The 16289-nt window shown below is 37.9% G+C and overlaps 1 protein-coding gene across 2 annotated transcripts in view; it reads right to left on the bottom strand.

The window, feature by feature from the left end:
* Nucleotides 1-2989: 2989 nt before the first annotated feature.
* LOC103711504 (CBS domain-containing protein CBSX1, chloroplastic-like) overlaps nucleotides 2990-16289 on the bottom strand; it is a 32894-nt gene continuing 19594 nt past the window's right edge. The window contains exons 4-8 of one of the 2 annotated variants that reach the window (XM_008797670.4): nucleotides 15206-15254; nucleotides 6645-6697; nucleotides 3617-3732; nucleotides 3478-3535; nucleotides 2990-3400 (exon numbers count right to left, since the gene is read on the bottom strand). In XM_008797670.4, the coding sequence (XP_008795892.1) occupies nucleotides 3320-3400; nucleotides 3478-3535; nucleotides 3617-3732; nucleotides 6645-6697; nucleotides 15206-15254 (357 nt within the window). In that variant the 3' untranslated portion in view covers nucleotides 2990-3319. The remainder of the gene's footprint in view (nucleotides 3401-3477; nucleotides 3536-3616; nucleotides 3733-6644; nucleotides 6698-15205; nucleotides 15255-16289) is intronic. The other variant, XM_017843890.3, reaches the window with a different exon arrangement.

The following is a 16289-nucleotide window of genomic DNA, read 5'->3' as shown; positions in this document are numbered from 1 at the left end:
CGAAGCTCTCTTAATTAGGATCTCGAGATAGCGACCGGAATGCCCTTTTTTTTGGACTTGTAGCTTGAGAAGGGGCTGACATTTTCTAAAATCTTAGTTGATATTTTTTTCGGATCAACGTATGCTGGGTCACCAACTACTCTTTTTTTTTTTTTTTTCCAAAAAAATAGGAGGGGGGGGGGGGGGGGGGGGGGGGGAGGGACCAGCCCACCCGCATATATAACAGCCCCACTTCTAGGCCCCTCTTTCACCAGAAAATGTTCGATACAGGTCGCAGATTTTCGCGTGTCTTCTTCGACCCCGTAGGCTCACTGCCTCACATGTGGGTACGTCATCCTAGCCCCACCTTGGTACAGATGGAAGGAAAGTATATTCGCTAATGAGCCGTCCGGACATGAGGCATCTAGTTCTCTAATTTAATCGACGTCCGTACATTTCGAATTCGAACAATTCGGATAAAATTATTGTCCTCTTGCCACCATGCTACCATTTTGGTGGCGGTCACCAACTGCATTCAAAAGCTGATTTCGTGGTATGTTAACTAAAATATCTTAAACATAATTAAAAATCGGCTGATATAAATATGTTGTATTGTTTGATATAAAAATTGGCGGATATAACCACCAGGTCGAGTCCTCCCCATGATGTAGAGAAGTAACGTCGCACGTCATGTAAAGGATGTGACTGCAAGGTCCCAGAAGACACTTTCCTAGTTGACGTGACCAATTCGTACCCTTCTTTACGATGGACGATGCCCATGCGCTCTCCCATGCCCCATTGCCTTTCGCCCTTTCCGAGTGACAGGAATCCAAGACTTCCGCTTCCCATTCTAGCTATTTACTGCTCCAGTCTCCTCCCATCAATACATTGGCATCCACGGCAAAACCATCGTTTCTCCAAATATAGCCAAAGGCTTGAGTTATATCACCTCAATCGCTTCACGATTCCATAGTCCCTATCCATGTCTCCTGTGCCTAGGGGAACGGCACTGCATCTAACTTTTTTTCGCCCTTTCGAGCAAATGGGTTGGCCCACAGTTGGGTAAACATCGCCTTCATCCACCTGCAGGGCCGTGCCATGGGCCTGCGTCCATGGACTTGATCTTTGATGCGGATGTTTGCACCCTCACGAGGTCATCAAAGATCAAACGTAATTCCAACCAACCAAGTTGCAAGGCAGAGATGGTGCAATAATACAAGTAGGTGCAGGTGGGGGGGCACCTTAAGTTTGTGTCTTCTGCTGACTTTGAGATATATGGTTTCGGGGCGAGTGATGAAGCAAACATTCCTCTTGAAATTTAAGAAGGGGTTTGTGTCATATTTCTCACTCTGCCACCACAAGCGTGTCTTCTAGGATTTCTGCACAATTATGAGAGAAAGAGTTAGAACTCCAATTGTATCATGTCGTGCAAGAAAGAAAATTATAAGATGATGTTGTGGATAAGATTTGGAGAAGATGGTCCCTAATCTGCTAATTCAAGTATGATGCAAAGACTAGCAAAGACACAGCTACACTACTTTCAGTGCCTTTTACATAGACACGCAACAAACATGAAGAGACAAGAAAAAGAATCTTCAATGACTTCTATCAATTTGAAAAACATATGAACATCTACAAGATTATATGAAAGTGCTAATCGACAACCCACATTAAAGGGGAGAACTTTGTCAGCATTTGGCACATAAGTCTTATCATGCTGCACTTGTAATGAACGTTTAATTCTAATATTTAGGACATTTGGCAATACTTGCCAATTGCATTTATTATATGCAGATTATAAAAATGATGTCCACGTCCATCCATCAAAAGTCCAAATCACAATAATTGTTAAGCGTGCCAGGTGCAATGATATTTATTAACTTCAACTTGCTATAGAGGAGAGAAAATATGGCCCCGGATAATCTTGATGTCAGTGGTCATGGATAAATAGCATTCTCGTAATGATGGGCACCAAAGGTTATTTATTTAATTGAGATTTCTTATGCATGCAGGAAATCTCGACAAGGCATAAGTCGCGTCTTCCCTCATCCATCCAATGGAACTTGAGAAGACGTCGAGGGTCTGGATTGTATCTTTTGCGTGAAAGGATGGTCGATTTTCTTTCCGTTGGATCGTGCATCCCACAGATCTTGAAACAATATTTATGCGATCTATCGGTGGATTTACGTGAAAGAAGGTGAATCATTCTTTCGCGTATAAGGTGGATTTACGACGGCTGAGACCAGAAATTCCCTTGGATATTTGCATCATTTCACTGCCTATCACCACATGGTAGTCCACTCTTTGATGGTGCTTCCCACATGCAGGTAATCACTTAAATTCCTTCAGAAAAAGTTCCAAGTAGTTAAATTTTAAGCTATCATTGTTCCACAAGAATACACGCACCAATCTGTGTGTTAAACCATAGATATTAAAAGAGATCATCTCCTAGAAAACCTTGATATTGGAACATGTTTGGTATTATAATGGCTCTTTAAAAAAATTTTCTCAGAAGCCCGAAGTTAGTCTCTCTAGCTTGCCCTTAAAAATACCTTTTTTTTGACTTTTTTTTTGCTACAGAAGCTCTATTCAGATGATCCTACCAAACATTTATGTTTTAAAAATATTCTTTTGCTTTAAAAGCTACAACAGTACATCGATACAAAGCAACACCAAACATGCCTTAATAACATTAGATAGCCCAGTCTGGGACATGAAGCCCGAAATTGAATCCCACAGAGATTATTCTTCACTAGACGCAGCAATACTTTATGAAGGACAAATGGGACATAAAATGAAGACATCACAGTTATCATTCATTTGCTTTGCACTGCAAGTCATTCCACTTGAGCTCAAACTGATCATTTACAGACAGCAACAGCTTAACTGCAAGATAAGCGTATTTGAGAGAATATCCACTGCGAGATCAGTGTATTCGAGAGAATATCCCCACAAAGTACCCTTCAAGTTGCTTGATCAAAGAGAAGCTATCAAGATGAGATATAGCTAATGACAGAAGAAAAATCAAATGACATGAAAAATTTTGCATAAAAATAACACAACTGAAAATTGCTTCTCATTCGTGGCTTTGAAACCATCCCAAAGAATAGTTGAGTACCTGAGTCCGAACTTCGGTGTCTTCCAGAAAATAGAAACACACATAATCAATCATATACATCAGAAACCAAGTTGTGCTATAAATTAAGATGTTGGGCTAGTATGATCCCTCCCTCCGTATTGCATGCTTGCAATGGATCTCCTAACATATCAGAAACACAATAGGATGAATAGAGCAGTAGCATGACCTCCTGATGGTGAATGCTTGAAGCTCATTTCCATCTTATAGCTGAGAATTCTTTTCACTAGCATGTTTTATTTGGAGTGCTGCTCTAACAACGTTTCCCCTTGTAATAATACCAATCTTTAATACAGAAAACATATTAGAGCAAAGTACATGAAAATGTGCAAACTGAATATAATGAGGTTCAAGTCACATACCAATTTGCCAGCACTGTCAACAACAGGAAGCCTGTGGTACTTTGTTTCAAGTAATAACCTGCAAACAAAGAACATTAATTCAGTTCAGCTTTTAGTTTGTACAATTTAATTATTAAAGCCATGGTCGGGTATATAGAACCTTGCAACATCTTCAAGGTTTGTTGTTTCACGAACCACAAGGGGAGAAGGTGTCATCACATCACCAATGACTTTACCATTAGTTTTACTTAGCAGTTTCTGGATCTTGTTGAATGTCTGCAGCAAATTAATGATATAAATATCAGGAGTCTGGAGCAGATTGTAGAATATATTACCATATAATTATTCAGCATGAAACGATGCATAATAATTAAGAGGTGTACACAAGGAGGAAAATAATGCAAATTATAAGCCCATATACCATCTTACTCCACCAATTTTACTGGATTCTGTAGTGAAAAACAAACCAGTTTTTTAAAAAAAGCATAACTATATATAACTAGTGACATGGTAATCCTGCATGGCAGAAGTAGCTGAGCTGAAACTAGAGGAGACATCCCAAAAAAGGCTACACAATCCAATGAGAATCCCACTAAAGTTAGATCTCTTGATATGATAGCAGCATGTCGGAGTGAGTTCATTTTTTCTCTTTCTTATGACAGGGAACATGTTCTACTTTGATGCACTTTCTGCTTCACGGATCAGTGCAGCTCCCATATCAACCTTGTCATCATCCAGATTTGGTACGTAAGGCCAACCTTGTAGGCTTCCTCCCTAGTTGCATGAAGCACGAACAGTGTAACCAAGAACTGGCCTTCTGGGTTAGAATGCCAGCTCCTCTCTTTTCCAAGAAGAAATGGCCACAAACCTAGGACCAAGCCAGAGGTTGACACTTGACATTTAGTCGCCATGTTGAAAGACCATTGTAGAATGATCTGAAATCTTGAGAGATCATTTCTCCAATTCCAAGATTTGAAGTTTCAGCCTGAACTCCAAAACCAAAATCAAAATATTTCAGATGTGCCTGAAACCAATCTCAAAGCAAAAGTCAGTTTTGGACTTCCAGCCATAACTGACCTATGGAGCCATATCAAATGTAGAAATAAGTATTTTCTGTCATTTTGTCATTTATTCGTTTTCTTGAATAGGAAAATATTTTAAAAGGTCAAATTTTGAATTCAAATTTTAAGAAATAGAAGCTATAGAATTTCAGAAGATTTAGAGAATAATATATTATGCTATGCTATTTCTAATGTATGGTTTCATGTGATCTATAGCAGAGTGATTCCCACTACTCGTTCTGCTCTCTTCACTTCCACCATCTCAGCTTGCTTCAGATGATAATTACAATTTACCTATAGCAGACTGCTCATAAATTCCAGGAACTTTTTAAATTTCCAATAGTAACAAAAATAGTTCAACAAAATCCAACATAGATGAGTTACTTTCAAATTGTATTAACTCCATTTCTTGCAAACCCCTTCTTGCAAAGTCTATTTCCAAACTCTTAAAATTTATTGCTGGTTTCGCTCACAACTCTCAAAGCATATTCACTGGGTGCACTCCTATTTCCAAATATGCTTCTAAATCAATGGCACCCTTTTGAAAGATCTTGATTCTGTTAAAAAAGAATGCATTCTTTAGTCATAATTATCTTAATTGGCAAGTTCTTGTTCTTTGATGACCCATGTCCCATTTATGGTCAACAATTCAACCACTTAATCAGGGACTTACCTAAAGTTTAACCAACCTTGAAAGGATTTTTTGCATGCCAATTCAATCTTTGATTTCATGTATGTGGAAATTTTAATCATCCAACTCATCAGTATTTATTGGAATATAGGACCCGTTTGTCCAACATCGTTTCCACTTTGTTTTCTATACAAAATAGGTGGATGGCTTTAACTTTTCCTCAAAATCTAACTCTCTTTCATGATGTTCTGGACTTATCTGGAAGAAGCACAAGAGGTGAGGAGGTCCTTTGGGTTTCTGTTTGCAGCATAAGATATGGGGTTGGAAGAAGACTCCAAAAGAATATGCTTTGAGACCTAGAGTAGAGGCAGGGGACAGGGTGGTTCTATGGAGTTGTTGCAAAGTGCTTGGCATGCTCTACAAATATGCTGCAAATAGAAATACTACATCAGAGGAATCCGCTAGTAAGGACAAATTCTTCTCTCCATCTAGGGTTTGCACTTTTCTCTAGCAAATAATTGTTATTTTCTCACCACAAAAAAACACAGTGGAGGGAATAGCCTCAACACGAAAATGTTGGTGATGCTCTGTAGGTACACTCTGAAGAGAAGCACTTCATCAGCAGAATCAGATAGTTACAGCAACTTGCTCCACACACACAAAGTAATTAGTTCCAATCATTTCATATAAACCCAAATTTTCACTTCTCCTCAGATTGACTACCTCAGTATATGTAAAAACATCATTCATAGCTCAGCCTCCTCATGCTCCTAATTCATTCAACATATACTGCAAGACATCTTTCCGGTTTAATTGTAGCAATACCACTATTAAGTTAAAAACATATTGTATGCCAAATAAGAGAACCGGTAAAGGTTAATAAATCTTCCACCTTGTAACACCAATGAATAGGCCAAGTACCTCAAGACTGGTCAATTTCACTACCTGTCAAAACATCAATTCTATCCAAGGTTCGCCGTCTCAATACCTATCCCTATATCGGTAACATCTTGATACAGTGTTGGTACACCTAATATAGGAGTCAATTTGGCACACCGACACTCAGTTTGCCTCCTCCCCCACCGCATGCCGGTTCGATACTGGTATGATATGCTCAGTATGCACTGGTACCAACCAGTACGGCGTACCATGATTCTATCCTTCTTATTTTTTATCCTGTCTCTAAGATACACTCAATGCCAATAAGAAGACACCAAGGTTTTTTACCACTTATAAAGTAATATCACTAACCACCTCTCTGATCCACCACATAAGTAATAATGATATGATATACAAATATAATAATCTATCGAAGACATGCTAGAAATTGGATAAGCCTATGCTAAAGCAAGTTAATTTTTCATGTATTTTTCTTGTATTATCGATGGGTCAAAATCACATGAGTCATCAGAAATACAAAAGGCAAATAAATAGCACAAGGTGCATTAATTAATACTAAAAAAATTCATGACATGGATAAAAGAATTCACACATACTTTCCATGTACTGTCAACCTCTGGAAACATGCTTGTATCAGTCTGTCCACTCCCTAAGCATAAAAGGATAAACAAGATATTATAATAGTATTAAAATGAATCAAACTTCAGTTTCGGGTTTTATGCATAAATAAGAGCATGGCCATTTCCATCTTAAAAGATATAGAATGGTACCATGACATGAAGAGAAAAACATACTGATGTGCCGTCAATTTACTCGTGCAACTTTCTAGTATTTGTTAGAAAATTGTCCCTAAATTTGGAGGAGACTTCTTTTTATCTTTATTTTGTTTTATGGTTAAGGCATATGGTTTGCATTACATTCTCCACCTTAACATGGTAGGAATATCTTTTAGCCATTACTTACTAGATCTTCAGTATAATGATAACACCACTTAATCCTCAACTCAACACAACGTAATTCAACTAAGCCTCAATCTCAAATTAGTGAGGGTTGGCTATATGCATCCTTTCCTCCATTCTACTGGGTTTAAGGCCATACTTTTTGAGAGATGTTGAGATACCAAATCTTTCCTTACTGCTTCATCCCATGTGATTTTTAGTCTACCTCTATCCCTCTTTCTTTCTACATGAATCAAATCACTCCTTCATGCTGGCACACCCCTCGGCCTACCTTGTACAAAACCATCTGAGTCATTCTCTCAATTCGTCCTTAATTGGTGCTATCTCCACCTCGTTATGGATGAGTTCATCTTTTACTTTATTTTTTCCTTGTATTACCACATATCAGTCTCAACATTCTTATTTCGGCCGCACACGTCTTGTGCACATTATTTTCTAACAACCCAATATTTTGTACCATAAAACATAGATGATTTGTGCGGTTGTACTATAAAAATTTTCTTCAACTTGGCAGGTATCCTACAATCACATCACTTAATCCTCTTGAGATAACACCAGTTAATGCTCCTCTATATATTTTATTGCCAACAACAGAATACTAATCTAATTTCTGCTTCGAGAACATTAATTTATTGTCAGTATATTAATTTTATACTCTTCAGTATAAATAATAAATCAGATTTTATTTTAAAAAAATATACATTTAGAAAAGCATTCATTGTCAATCAACGTCGGTGGAATCAATCCGAACCAACCGGCTCCGCCCATTTCGAACCGTACCATTGGCTCACCGGTACGGTTCCAGCTCAGAAAACAAGACACGTTCCCAGAGCTGGAGAAGGAAAGAGAGAGCGAGCGAGGGAGGAAGGCAAAGGATACCGGCGGAGGGCCAGCGGAGCCCGATGGAGGCCGTGAGGGGACCAGTGCCGAGGAAGAAGGGCCGCTTAAGCAGCCGACCCCGGGGAGAGGTAGAACGAGGAAAAGAGAGAGAGAGAGTGGGGGAGGAAGGGAGGGACGCCGGCGGAGCCCGGCGAGGGGGCCAACGCCAGGAAAGAAGGCTACTTAAGCGGCCGACTCCTATTTTGTTCCGCCGGCCCTCCTCTCCTTCCCTCCCCTGCTCTCTCTTTCTCTCTTTTCCTTCTCCCCCGTCTATTCGCTGTCGGTACAGGCCCGGCACAGCCCGTACCGAGCGGTCCCGCTAAAAAATCGGTACGGGGTCCGGTACCGGTTCCACCGACCTTGTTGTCACTATATTTGTTTACTTTAAGCCCTTCTTTGGGGTCAAGCATCTTGGTTATGGACTTGTGAAGAGGTAGTCACATTTAATGCTCATATTTCGTTGTTAATTAAGTTGAACTTAATGTTGGCCTTGATCCAAAAATTAGCACTAAAAATGGATAACTACCTTTTAGTTCCTTGTTTAGTATGGTCTTTTTTCTCTAACATTTTTTAAGCTTTTGCTCATTGGCATCTTAACTAGATAACTTCTTAGGTCTCTTAAAAGGCCATATTTCCTTTTAGTCTCTTGTATTATATTGTCTTTTAGTCCTCCATGTATATAAGATTTTGCACATGGGTACCTTAACCAGAAGAATTCTATCTTTTAGATCCTTGAACCTTAGGCCTCTTAGCTGGCCATTTATGACCATCCAGCTCAACTCGTGTGTTCTTGACGCCTTGTCATTTGGGAGAAGGCTAGGATTTTCTATCCATGCTATGTCATCCCTATCCTCCCACCACCTTTAGTATCCTAATGGGTTGTCTTTGCTCTTCCACCATTGATTTTTCCCTTCGTTGTTGAGCTTACACCAACCATCCAACTCTATCTACAAAATAGCATTGACACGTCTCATTATCCCCAGAGCTGAGACAACCTCTCCCCATCATCCTCATGTTCAGTAAATCATGCCAACAAGATGCATTTTAGGAAAAAAGAGGTTTTGGTTGGTTCACGACTGTATATCTGCATCATCTTTGAGGATAGAATAGTAACGAGCCCATGTACCATGTACCCACCATGGTCCTAAGTGCTGACTTCAATCAGACAATTAAGTGCTGACTTCAATCAGACAATTTAAGTATAGAATAGTCATCAACAATGTTATTAAAAAGGACAAAAGGGTTTTGGACAAAGAATAAAGAAGCAATGTTTCCCACATACACCAAATTTGCATTTCGTACCTACTGTTTAGAAGTTCATACTTGTGAAATTGGAGTCACATCCTCCAAGGTTCCCCTAGCTTGGAAAGGGTCTAGAGTCTAGACAAAGAGGATGAAGGCAGAGTTAAACATATTATTTTGAAATATATAAGCTGAAAGAAGCAACCATTACAAATTTACTTTTTTACACCTTTTCTAGTTTGTTTCTTTTTTAATCCTTCCAATTTGTTCCTATTTCTACAAAGACATCTTATTACAGACCTGTTATTTCCAATCCATTAACTCAATACTTCTCTCTTTCATTTGCATTACTTATTAAAAAGAAATAACACTTAAACAGTTAAACTACTATTATACATTGACTATCTAAAACATCATGGTCTGCCTTTTGAACATACTGTCATTTGAAAGCAAAAAAACTCAAGTCTTTTCTTGTTAAGAAATAAAGGTATATTAGTTCTAAATAAAAATTTAACACAATTTTTTAAAAGAAAAACGTGTGAGAGGTCAATAGATCCAAAAGTACATCTATATGGAGCTCCATCCTTAGGGGAAAGGTCAGGACCTGTATATTTCAGTATCACCCACGGAGATATAATTTGTGGTTTATATGGATCCATAAAGGGTCAATGCTACTCAATCATTTTACAGAAGGGGCAAAGAGGAGAAGATACATGAATAACCCATCAAATTGTTACAGTACAAGAAACAATGAGACTTGGAAGATATAAGGTTGATGAATGATGAAACATATAATGTCATTAGCAAAATAAGAAACATTGGCTTAGTTAGACACCATTGATTAAAGAGTTCCATAATGTTCATCATTTGGTTATGGTTGCTAGCTTTAGCATAAAAAGTGTTAACTAAGATAAGAAGAAAAATCCTATATTGAAGAAGAGAATATACTCCCCCCACCCAACAAAAAGAAGAGAATAATCTCAAAATATGTTCTACCGTCTCTTTAACTTAATATCATGTTTATGTTAGTTATATACCAGATATTCTCAAAATGTTGAAAAATTTTGCCCTGGTAAAATTTCTCGAATCACTAGGTTGGTTAACAACTTAACATACATATTTTTTAACTCAAAAATCAGACTTTATTTGTGATAAAAAGATTGTTATAGAGGTGATCTTGACAAATATGTAAATTAGCAACATATTTTTGACAAGAAACAATCAAAAATCTTCAATACCATCAACTTCCTCAAGAATTATAAAGCAAGAATGGAAAGCACAATAGACAAGCTTGTCAAGGCAGCCAGGTGGTCCTTGTGATAGGGGCCCCTACTGTGGCAGTGTAAGGACTCAAAAGTCTATTCCTGCAACAGTATCTAGAAAAGCTCAAAGATTGCTAATCTAGTTCGTAAGGACAAAAGAATAGAAAGCAAATAGTTGCATGATCAGAAAATAGAACCACACATCCCCCTTTTTCTTTTATTCCACATCACAAAAATAACGGGTTGGTCGAATATAGGCAGCTATATATGACCAGGGCCCATAAAATAAAACTCATAACATTGAAAGGTCATATTTAATACTAACACTTAAGCTAGAGCATATATATCTATAAAGCCCAACATGGAAGAAATAACAATGATGGTGAGAATGCTTGAGGATCCATGAGAATATGAGCAAGCTGATTCCTTATTTTGACAAATGAAGTAACTCTCTGTTTGCTCTCTATGTTTTCTTTGATATGTGACAGTCTAATGCTTTTTGCTCAAACATGGAAGACATGATTACTAGCTATAGAAATATTGTCTTGACAAAACATGATTCTCACAAACTATGTGTACCACTCAGCTTCAGCACTTGATCTAGCCACATCTCCTTGTTTCTTACTCCTCCATGTCACTTATTGTCATCCAATCAAAGTATAATATTCTGTCGTAGACCTTCTATTTGAAGGAGATTTAAGCCAATCAGCATTACAAAAACTTTTAATAGACATTTTCAGTGAGCTTATAAATGATTTCTTTGCCTGGTCATCTTCTCAAGTACTTCAAAGCACAGATACCTGCCATCAATGGGAGGTTCAAGGCGATGTAATGTTTGGTCTAGTAATAGTCAAGTAGATAAGTTTTCCGACAAGTCTTCTATATAAAATGGGATCGTTCAACAAGTCTCCCTAATCCAATATAAGCTTTATATTGGGATCCCATAGGAGTATCCATTGGCTGAGCACCAAGCATGCTAGTTTCAGTCAAAAGGTCCAACATATACCTTCTTAGTATAAAAGTATTCTTGAAAATGCTTGTTTACTTTTCCAAGACCTTCTTCATCACTTATTAAAATATCATATACATACACAACCATAATGATCACATCGCACATGCCATATTTAACAAGGACAAAATGATCTAACTGGATTCTTTTGAACCCATAGACCTTCAAAGTTTCGTTCAACTTATCAAACCAAGCTCAATGATTATACTTCAGACCACAAACTGCTTTCCTTGGTCTATGCACTTTATGTGACTTAGCCTGAGCAACATATCCATGTCATCACTCCATATAACACTCCTTCTAACAGGGTATGCTGAACCGGCCCGTACCGGCCGATTCAAGGCGTGCCGTACCGGTCACGGCCCGGTATGGTACAGCAATGAAAATTGTTCCGGCCCCTCTGAGGTTGGAACAGATCGGTATGGAGTATACCAGTGCGAACCGGACCGGTTTGCACCGGTATGCCTCTGTACCGATGCAAACTGGACCGATTTGCACCGGTACGGGTTGATTATGCCACGCGACGCGCGCTGTGGCCGACAACACGGATGCGCTGTCACTTGATTATAGCCGAACGGTTTCCGTAAGGAAAGGCCAAATAAGGAAAGGCCGAAGAAGGTGAGAGAGCGTTCCCAAAATTGATTCAGGAGGAAAAAAAATTGAGGAAGTGAGAGAGCGTTCTTCTCTTTCCAAAAAAAATTTGGTGAAGGCTAATTAAGGTATGATTTTCTTTCTTCTATCTTTTTTCTTTAATATTTATTTTAAGGGGCTTAGAAAAAATAGCTCAAAAATTACAAAATAAGAGAAGATCATGCTAAATTTTTCAATTTGGGCATGATTATTTATATGTTGTAGATCTACGGAGGATATGCATGTTGACATAAATATTTTTATTTTTCAAAATTTTTGAAATTAACTAAAAATAATTTTTTAAAATAAAATATAATAAAAATATATTTCTAAAAATAAAAAAATTTAAAAAATTATCATCCTCGTAGGAATGAAGCCATCAAGAAAAACCAACCCCACACAGCCTGATATTGGCTAGAAATATGGGCGAATGCTCGAGGGCCGGCACCAGTTTCAGTGCAACTGGTGTGACAAAGAATTCAAGGAAGAAAGGGTAACTGGATTGAAGCAGTACTTACCTGGTAATTCTTGTGAGGTAGCTACGTGCCCCTCATGCCTACTGAAGATCAAACTGCTAATAAGGAAGAACCTCGCTGAAATCAAAGAAGCGAGGGAGAGGGCTGCCGAACTGACCCTGTTGGAGACTGCGTCGGCTCAGTTCAAGCGGAACTGGCCGGTTCAGCTTTTCTTGATTATGACCATAGTTGTAATTTAACCCTAGTCATGACCATATTTCTAATCATATCCATAATCAAGATTTCAAATCTCGGAGGGACGGGGAGGTGTTCCAGCCATCCCGTCCCATTTTTGTGAAAAGCTCATCCATGTGGGGAAAGAAGAAAAGAGCAAAGAAAGAAAAGAAGAAGAAAGAAAAGAAAGAAAAGAAGAAAAAGGAAAGAAAGAATGAAAGGGAGGAGAAAAAGAAAGGAAGAAAGGAGAGAGATGAGAAAAAAAAGAAAGAAAGGATTGAAGAACAAAAAGAAAGGAAGGAAAGAAGGAAGAAGAGAAAGAAAGGAGAAGACCAAAGAATGCGAAACCGTCCGGTTCAGGGCATACAGAGTCATGCCAGCGGCAGACTAGGACAATTTCGGCATTCAAAATGGTGAACCAGCAGGTGGAGGAAGAGGGAGAAGGAAAGAGAGGAAAGAGAGAGGGGGGAAGGAAGGGAGAGGGAGAGGGAGAGGGAGAGACACAAGACATCTTGCTCCGCAGAGAAACCAAGGCTCCCTTGTCCTATGAGATTTTAAACCTTTGTTGTAATCATAAGTCAGAAAATAAACTATATTTTCCTTAATCCCTCTATCCAAATGGTCCAAACATCCTCTGTTGTCCACTCTTTATTGGCTTAATAATATGACATTGACACCACCATCCCCTTCACAACCACCATCAGCATCCTAACAATAATCGTAACCATAATCACAACTATAGTTGTAATCATAACCATAATCATAATTACAAGCATAATCATAATCATAACCTCAATCATGATCGTGATCATGATTATACTTATCGTCAATTCATCATCACTCAAGTCATATCTACCCTAGACATGATAAACACCATCTTCTCTAGTATTCTTGTAAAAGTCGAGTTCCTCATCTTCATCCAATGTATTTAAGCACGCAATAGGCAATATAATATGCAATAAGATGAGAGGAACCAAGTAATTAACAGGAAAAAATTAAAAATGTAGAAAAGAGGAGAAAACCTGAGAAAAAATAGTAAAAAAAAATAAAGACAGGATTAAGAAGATTAGAGGAAAATGGTAAAAGAACAATTAAAGCAGGGTAAAAAAACATAGAAAAAAAGGACAAAAATAGGGGAAACAATATGAGAAGGAGAAGAAAGGATAGGGAGAGAGAGGAGAAAAGGACTAAAGGAGAAGAAATAAAGAAGGAAGGGAAAATAAGAAAGGGATAGAATAAAGATGGAATAAAACAAAGATCCTTCAAAAGAGAAAGGGGAAGAAGAAGAGGAATAGAAAAATGGTAGAAGAAAAGCGAAGAAGCAGAAGAAATCAAAGGATATCGGAAAAAAAAGGAAAATGTTTTTGCCTTTTGGGTGGTTGGACAGCAGCCATAATGCTGCTAAAGGGGGTTGATGAATAGTTGGCAAGTTGTTGGGAGGCTGCTGGGAGCTGGAAGGCTGCTGGACAGAAGGGTGTCAACTAGTGGAGTAGAAGGGGGCTCTTTGCCCCAGCTTGCATTGAAAGAGAGAGGAGAGATGGATCGAGTGAAGTTAAGGTTTTTGGGTCTAGCAAAGTAACAAATTGTGCTATTTTCATTCCCATATAGCTTCCGTAGCTGACAAACAACCAACAACCAAAAGTACTAAATGAAAAGAGTGTCATTTTTATATGGAGTTTATACTAATTCTATACAAAATTGCTTAAATAGCATTGCTTGGGCCGCACAGCCTCTCTAGGCGCCTATGCCTAGGTGCTAATTTTGACAACCTTGTCAATAGAAGATCTTGCCAGAATTCTGAATGTAACAGTTGTCGAAAAGGGATAGATAGAGATTCAACATTTGTCCCATGAATAATGTAGTAATTCATTGTTTATGAAGAAACTAGGAGATTAGAGAAATGCAATGCAGAAACTTGCCCTTAAGTTCAAAATGCCAACCGACAAAATGAAACAAAAGAGAATACTCAATGAATGAAGAAACATACTCCTAACAGAAACTTCAATGAGTTCATCTTTTTGAATGTAAATTCAATAAGTTTATCATTCACCAACTCGGTAGTTAGAAAAGTGTGCTCTTATGTTCAATGATATATGGTATTAAGTAGACTGGCCTACTTTATTGCGAAAGAGAGATGCTACTGACCATGGTCTGCCGTACCACCCCTATACCGCCTAGTACCGAGCATACTATACCGTACCGAAAGAAAACCGATACGGAACTTACCTTCAAATCGATACAAGCTCTGTACGCCCATACTGAGACATACCGCCTCGTACCGAGATGTACCGAGATGCGTACCGGCCCGTACCGAGATAAAAATTAAGAAAATGGTTAGAAAGCTATTTCGGTATAAAGGTATATCGTACCGTACCATATCATACCGAACCGATAAGATACCAATATAATACCCAGTACCGAGATTGCGGGGACCTTGCTACTAACCAACAAAATATTCACAATAATAAAAAAAGGTTTGATAGAAACCTGATATGGAATCCAGTGCTAACAAATCATAATCTGAAACTACACCTACCTGCAAGAGGAAAAAACAGCTTTTTGTAAGCATTCATTCAAAATGTAAAGACAATGGAAAATTAATGTGATAGCACCATTAAAGAAAGCCAAAATAAGTTGGATAATGAAAACAAATGACTTAGAACTACAAAGCTAGAGTTAATTTCGCAGAGTTCATTATGTCACAAGGTAATTTTACTAAATAATACTTTACTCCGAAACATTTATACCACATGAGAAACACCCTAAATAGAATGGCACGTAAGTAGAGTTTCTTGTACCCTCAAGAAGGTGGGATTTGAACCCAGGTCTCCTATACCACCATCAGAGACTTGACCAAATTGGTCAACTAGCACCTACTAGTACTACTGCTACTATAATTAATTATTATTTCTACTATGAAAAATTGCAATAAGCAACTCTCATGATACCTTTCAAAACTCACATCCATGAAAGAAATGATTAAAAATTTAAATGCTTAATATTTGTTGTTTGCATCAATGAGAATGGAACTAACCTAAATATATTGCTGATATTGTCATTAAGTTCAGCTAAAAAAACATAACTGATGTGACAACTTGTATATTTCTTGATCTAAAATAATTTTTTATTTATTTTATTTTATTTGTATAGGTTAATTTGTGGCCCAATAAGAAAAAAAGATGCATTTGTATCTTTGAAACACATTTTAAGGGTGTCTTCTTATATTTAATTTTGTGTTTGTTAAGGTTACTAATAAATAGTGGCATTAGACAAAATCTTAAGATTTAGTGGTGCATGCTGAGGATTCAACCCAGCAAGCTCCAATCGGCCATAAATTGAAAACCATGTAGAATTTTTGCATGAAACCAATTTTATATGACGGTAGACTTTGAGAGCTTTGGAACGAGTACTAATTTTGGCATAATTGGATTTAAATCTATCAAGTTATGAATTTAAGTTGGGTCTGCTGTGCAGACCTGTTATAGCAGGTCCATACAAGTTAATGAGTTGTCCCTAAACCCGAACCAAACTTTTAAATATTTTGCATGAGTTCTGGACTTAGACAAACCCT

Source organism: Phoenix dactylifera, chromosome 1 (genome assembly GCF_009389715.1).
Source record: "Phoenix dactylifera cultivar Barhee BC4 chromosome 1, palm_55x_up_171113_PBpolish2nd_filt_p, whole genome shotgun sequence".
Lineage (NCBI taxonomy): Eukaryota > Viridiplantae > Streptophyta > Magnoliopsida > Arecales > Arecaceae > Phoenix > Phoenix dactylifera.
Note: the sequence above shows the minus strand (reverse complement) of the source record. Positions and strands in the feature narration are given on the sequence as shown.